We start from the raw sequence: 7352 nt of genomic DNA, 5'->3' as shown, positions 1-7352 counted from the left end.
AAAAATTTCATTTTTTCTGAAAAGATGGTGTCTATTTATTTGTGACCATGCTGTGTATATACAACTGTAATGTATTAGTACCCTTAGCAACAACCTACTTTATCAATATGAAAAATAGTCACATTCTGAATAACACTCCTAACTGCTTATTTCAGAGTGCTTACTTGTACTACCATAGGATTCTAACAAGTCTTGGAAAAAGAAAATGACTATACACAGGTAGCAACAAAGTTAAAACCTTTTGGTATTTGTGAAAAACAATCTAAGGGAATGAGTATAAGGACAGAGGTTTTTATAATTTTGCCAAAGTTCTCGTTTTGTGCAATACTAGCTCAAGTAATTATTCATCTTTCTAATGTATATATATATATATATATACGACTCTAGGCTAACTTAATAGTACTATACTTTATCAGTGAATAAAAATATCACACAGTCAGGGTTAAACACACCCCAGATACCAGAGATAGTATCACTATTAAATTTCAACTACAAAAATATGAATATTATAATCTAAATAGATTAATCTAGCATTAAAGACAATTCCATAATTTCTAAAATTAAAATAATATATTTTGTATGTAATAAGTGATGTTTTCTCAAGCTAACCAGAAACCCCTGAAGCACAAGTTAAGTTTTTATTATAAATAACAGTATATAACCTGTACAGATAGGCAAATTAAAACATCCATGACTAAGTGCCATTTTAATACCTTTTATTTTAAACATTCAGAATACACTATTATTAAAAGACATGAAAAATTATGGTTAAGATCATTACCTTAGCATAATGTGTGGGAACATCAGCCTTTTCAATTCCAATACACATCTTACATGGTGACATAGCAGCCAACTGAAGAACCACTTGACCAACACCTAGAACAACAGAACAGTACTGTGTTCTTTCTTTAAAGTTTATAGTTTTGTTCAGCATATGATTTTTCTCTGAACTCAACAGTATTCAAATAAAAACATTCAAAACATTTACCCTTTTTGAAATTCATTAATTATTAATAAGAACTTTGGAGTGAAAGCAAAGAAGAGTGCATAATAATATGTCAACTACACTATATCTGCTAATATCAACCTTTATAGCTAAAAAACAAATTCAAATAAATGTAAAAAGGCTTTAAATAAGCTAAAATATACCATATACAATTCAAGTACTGCCTAATAACGTCAAGTTAAACTGCTGTTTGAAGATAGTAAAAATTATTATCAGACAATAGGTAGGGCTTAAACATATAACCTTGAATAGGCTTGTAGTGGAACATATACAAGGAAAAAACATAATATCAAACAGACACAAAATGAGTTGAAAACAAGAAGTAGTAGCTAAATGATATAGTTAAAACATGAAAATGGTGTGAAACAGAAGAGCTAAAAAGTGATATTTTATTTTTATTGTGTGGCAGGAATTGAAAAACACATATTTCCAACTCAATTTTATAAGCAAACAACATCTTCTGAATTGGAAATTAATGAACTATGTTAGAGTTTTTAAAAGAATTTACAGGCTTTTTTTTTTTCTTGTCAAGATAAGATTTTATCACCATTATACTGGGATATAATATAGTGGCATATATTTAGTGATATGTACTCCCACAACTTATCAAATTGTATATGAACTTCCCTAAAATAATCAAGTTTTGTATGTGAACACTCACACAGCAGGGTCACAGCCAAATTAATTACACCCACTAGCAACATATTTTTGGAATTTGAAATCAAAGTTTAATTACAAGCATTAAAATTACATTTTACATATAAATATTGTTGATCTATATATATTGGCTATTTAGAAATTTCTTATCAAAAAGACAGTTATGTTAATAATCTTATACCAACCTACTTCCTAAATGCTTATGCTCTCTGTCAATATAATTTCAACATAAGCTTACCCATAAACTTGCATATGACAATGTTGATCGCTTTTAGATTATTTCCAAAATATTTGTCAATTGAGCTCTGCCCAACAGGCCCACAGTTCATGTTGCTAGTTTTTAATGAGAGTCCCTCTTAGCCTCCTGTCTTGCTTATATGCAAGATTGATGTACACAGCAACAAAGTTTTTGTGGTCACTTGCAAGTTACCATGTTGTGTCCAAAATTGGGCTTCTGTCAGAAGCAGTATTTCAAATAGCAGATATAATAACTTCTTTCTTAGATATGCATCATAAAAAGTGGCAATTTGGTTAATATTCACAAAGGTAGAAATAGTTGGAGATGTCTCAGTTCCTAAGCGTATGTATACATTTAAGAGAATATTTACATAATCAACATGTAATATCAATTACCATCACTTGCAACTCTACTTGTTGCTATGATCTCACTCAATCCTTTGTTTAATTCCATTTTGTAATATAGGTCTATATATATATTCTGTGCCACAAAAATTTGGGGTATATATATATAGCCCAACTCCACTGCCTAAGCAGATGAATATTTATAGCAAATTAAATGGTAACTACTGTATCTAGTATTTACTCTCTTTTACCAAGAAATGTCACTAAGTCAGTAATGTACAGTAAAATGAATAGTTGATCATTCTCACATTAAATAAAAAATACCTTGTTAAATGACACTATAAAGTTACATGCACACTTTGACTCCCACGTATGCACATAAGAGTTCAAAATGATATGATTTTTCTAATAAAGTCTAACTTTAAAATAGTGATGAACAATATTTTCACATATCATTCATAAAATTAAAAAGGCCAACATTCGCAGTGAAATTTGACATGTCTCTATCAAGCAATCCCAACATGCCAATTTTGACACCAGAAAAATCGTGAAAAACAGAAAAATCAAAAATTGTCTATATCACTGCTTGAAACTTGGAAGAAGGTTTCTTTGTACCAAATCCCATGTACCTTGGTTGACATACACATGAATAGTTCATATAAACCCCAAATTGTGCTTTTCTCACTGAAACATTGAACAAAAGACAAAAACTCCAAAATTGTCCATATCTCTGCAAAAAGTATCTTTGTACTAACTCCCATGTAAATTGGTTGAAAAAATAAAATATTTATTAAATGAAACAGTCTCCATTCTTATTGATGATGCTTTTCCATCTTACAGTCAGGTTGTTAATGCTTTTATTAAAGAAAACACTTGGCTTTGAAGCAAAAAAACATGTTGATGTCCTCTTTAACACCTTCCACATTTGCAAACAATTTCCCATTAATATGGTGTTGCAGCAAATGAAAAAAGATGGTACTTTGATGGTGCCATATCTGGAGAATATGGTGGGTGGGAGAGAACTTCCCAACCCAATTCCATAATCTTGTGTTGCGTCAAACGTGCCACATGTGAACATACATTGTTGTGGAAAAGAAGAAGATCTTTCTGATTGATGAGTGAAGGGCAGTTCTGATGAAGGGCTTGATTTAAATTTTCCAGTTGCTGACTATAGATTTCTGCATTGGCAGTTCGCTGTGGACTGAGGAGTTTGAAATGAATTACTCCTTTGACATCCCACCAAATGCAAAGCATCACTTTCTGCAGATGTAGTCCAGGTTTTGGGGTCGGAAGTGGTTTTTGTCTAGAACTGAGCCATTGTTTTGGGCCTTTAATATTCGCATAGAGAATCCATTTTTCATCACCGGTGACGATTCTGTCCAAAAATGGTTCACGTGTATTACGCGCCAGAAGAGATGAATCAACATTCACACGTTGGAAACGATGATCATCGGAGAGTTCGTGAGACATCCAATCACATTCTTCATGGAATTTTCCCATATTCCTCAGATGTTTCATGAGAAACATGCAATTTCAGGGCCATTTCATGAGTGTGTTGCCTTGGGTTAGACTCAACAAGCATCTTCAGAGCATCAATATCAATTCCATCATGTCTGCCCCTGCCATCACAGTTTTAAGGGTAAAGTCAACTGAACAAAATTTGCTGAACCATCGTTGACACTTACAAACATTCAAAACCTTTCCATAAACTTCTTTGATTATTTTTTGTGGCTACAGAGATGTTGTTTTGCTTCTTGTATTCAAACAGCATTACATGCTGAATGTGTGTCTTGTCGTGTGCCATCACTATAAGGGATTAGAGTATACTAAATTTTACACATTATATAGGCTACACTAACGTGACGCTTAAGTGGTTCATTTAACTATTATACGTGATGTATGTTTTTTGGGGGGTTGGTTAATGAAAGTGTTCCAAAATGCGACATTAATTTCTTGACGACCTAATATGTATGGGACCTGTAAAAGTAATAAATTGTAAATTGGCCAAAATACAGTGGGGTAATTGTCAAAAACCCTAAAATTATACTTTTTTGTGGCACCTTGACCCCCCATAATTATTAAAAAAATGGGCAAGTTCACCGATTTTGTTTGTCAATGTGTGGGACCTGTAGAAAAGTACCTTTGTATCAAATCCCATGTAAATTGCTCAAAATATGGCTGAGTCATTGACCGAAATCCCCAAGATTATGCTTTTTTGCGAGCTCTGATCCCCTTAAAAAGACTCAAACCAGGAAATTAAACTTTTATGTATGTCAATGTGTTGGGTGCATGAACATATTTATTTGTGCCAACTTTCATCTTGATTACTGTAAATATAACTGCTCAAGATCCCAAATATACATATTTGGATTATTTGATCTTTGACCCCATAAAATCCTTAAAATAGCTTAAATAAAAAAACGAAAAAGTTACCTGAGTGTATTCAACCAAGACATAACTCTACCAAGTTTCAAGTCAATCTGTCAAGAAATGAATGAATACCAGTCGATTGAAAATTGTTTGGAAGAAGAAGAAGAAAGAAGACACAACAGAAAAAATGGTATATCTCTATGCAGAGACGTAATACGAATAACCTGTTAAAATGCCTCTAATATAAGTGTCAAATGACTTGTAAATTCAAATGAACATTGTCTCAACATATACTTGTTTGTTCATCAACAGTTTACATGACAGTTTAATATGTTTTTACTTAAACTTAGAATAACCAGTGAACATATTGGTATAAGTTATTAGTACTGTGAACTCAAAATATTACCTTGGACTGAGCTACTCACCACTTCCAAGGTCAATAAACACATCATCTTTACTTAAGGCAATCTCTTGGATCATTTGAGCCACAAATTCATATGATGTTTCTCCATACACCTACAGTTAGGATTTTTATAATTAGCACTATAAATGTATAATGCTAAATCTATATATATTAGACACTGATAAACAACTCATTTTGTTGTTGGCTGCCCTTTCAGAAAGCACAGTTATTTCATACAAAAATCTTTACTATTTTTTTATATTTTTGTTGATAACTATAATTTTAGTTGTTACTGTTAGAAATATAACAACTACACTGTCAAAAATTATTCCAAAAGCATAAGCACTTTTGTCTTTAATTTTTAAACCCTTATGTAAATATGTTCTTCTCCATTCATACAAAACTTTTGTTTTGTTACCCCACAGATTAAATTATTTCTCTAACAAACAGAAAATTGTATTTAAAAACCAGTTCCCATGAAAAATCCTAATTGAAAAATAATAAGCAATGCTATTAAAACAATACAGTATAACAAAGTTTTAATTTTACATTATTATTCACACTATTATTTTCATACATAAGGATCCTTTAAAAAAAGAAAATTACTGTCAATCTGAATGAAGTAGCTTCATGTTGATCTATTAATCAGAAACAACAAACAGAATTATGTAAACAGTAAGTAGCAGATTGCATTAAATAAAATTCAAAACAAAGAAAATAAACCAGGAAGTTTCATCAAACACAAAACTGGTCATGTTGTATTTCTTTTAAAGTTACAAGTGGTTAAGTACAATGATTCCTGCATCATAATTAGCAAAATATCTTTTCTCGATTATATATTTAAAAATTTTAGTTTCAACTTTTAATGTTTTTTCTGGTATAATTAATCTGGACATATTATAGTTATATGATAAGGTACAATTAGAAAGTGGTTTAAATAACGAGATGAGGGCTCAAGTCATAATGACTCTGCTGTTGGATACAAACAATTAATTACACACAAACAAACTAAGCACTTTTGATATTCATGATATAAGCCCCATATTGAAACATTTGAATATGTTATGCAAAACATGCATTATAAGACGTTCTGACTGTATAAAAGTATACTTAATGTAAGCTCCATAAACATGACAAATATACAAAGATTTGGAACTAAAACATTGGTTACATTGAAACATAACATTATGTTTCATTTACAAATCAAATTAATACAGAATTGTTAGTGCAAATACTTCTACTTGTAAACTATTTTTCATATAAGAAGTTAAGTAATTATAAACTATGAATTTTAAAAAGAACAAGTTTTATTAATATACCTAACTCTTGAAAACTATTGATGCTGCTTTTTATTTTATGACACACACTACTTAATGTGATGTACAGAAGTTCCATAAAACAATTTATTTCTAAGTTTTTGGTTAAACAAAGTGGATACAAGTTACATACGCCAGTATAAACCATTAAAGCTGTTTAATTATGAACTTCTGATCAAAAGCAAGCTAACTATATCGACCAGAACAAAAAATACTTTTAAAGCAGCATTACATATTATACATTAACAAAGATAATCCTTCCTTTTGAGAAGGTTTGGACAGAGGAGAGTATGCTAGCAGCTCGAAATGTCATCCAAAACTTCCTACACAAATACAATCCATTAACAAAACCTTTCAAGAGAGAATCCTATGTGACAAACAGACTAGAGGTATTTAATGTTCTAAATCAATCTTTTAAAAACTTACAATTTTTTAATAAGATATCATAATGTTAATCATTTTGGCTGTAATAAGATAAACCAAAACAGAGTGGATTTCTATAAGTAACACCTATCCAGAAACATGAATTCACAATTACCCACCTCAGGGGAGAAAGGTTCATACTGGTTTAACCTCTCAGGATCAGTGACTGAGTGGTTATACACCTGCTGAATGATGTGTCTCAACAATCCATTTGTTGGTTGACTGTAGGCAGTAACAGGAGTGGAAGTGCCTTTATTCTAAATCACAATGTGTAAAATTTCTTATAATTCCATTTTCAAGAAGTGAACTAGTTTAATAACTATTGACTATTTTTATCTAAAAAGTATAAAAATATATGAACATTTCTTATAATCCAAAAATTTAATAACAAATTTAATTTCACAGAATTTTTATAGATGCTCATAGAGTTCTACAAAAAATAAATATGAAAACTAAAGTTTTGAATAATATAAAATTATGCAATGCTTATGTAAGATTCACAAAAAAACAACCCAAGGAAGAAAAATTACATTTGGTTCTTTAAAATATAATGTAAGGAAGAAGCTGCTTACATTATATTTTAAAGAACCAAATG

General features: G+C 30.6%; 1 protein-coding gene across 1 annotated transcript in view; it reads right to left on the bottom strand.

The window, feature by feature from the left end:
- LOC106460159 overlaps positions 1-7352 on the bottom strand; it is a 64126-nt gene that overhangs the window by 26785 nt on the left and 29989 nt on the right. The window contains exons 5-7 of the mRNA XM_013919845.2: positions 6877-7014; positions 5041-5131; positions 782-876 (exon numbers count right to left, since the gene is read on the bottom strand). Of these exons, the coding sequence (XP_013775299.2) occupies positions 782-876; positions 5041-5131; positions 6877-7014 (324 nt within the window). The remainder of the gene's footprint in view (positions 1-781; positions 877-5040; positions 5132-6876; positions 7015-7352) is intronic.

Source organism: Limulus polyphemus, unplaced genomic scaffold, assembly GCF_000517525.1.
Source record: "Limulus polyphemus unplaced genomic scaffold, Limulus_polyphemus-2.1.2 Scaffold720, whole genome shotgun sequence".
Lineage (NCBI taxonomy): Eukaryota > Metazoa > Arthropoda > Merostomata > Xiphosura > Limulidae > Limulus > Limulus polyphemus.
This window is presented reverse-complemented; position numbering and strand designations above follow the sequence as displayed.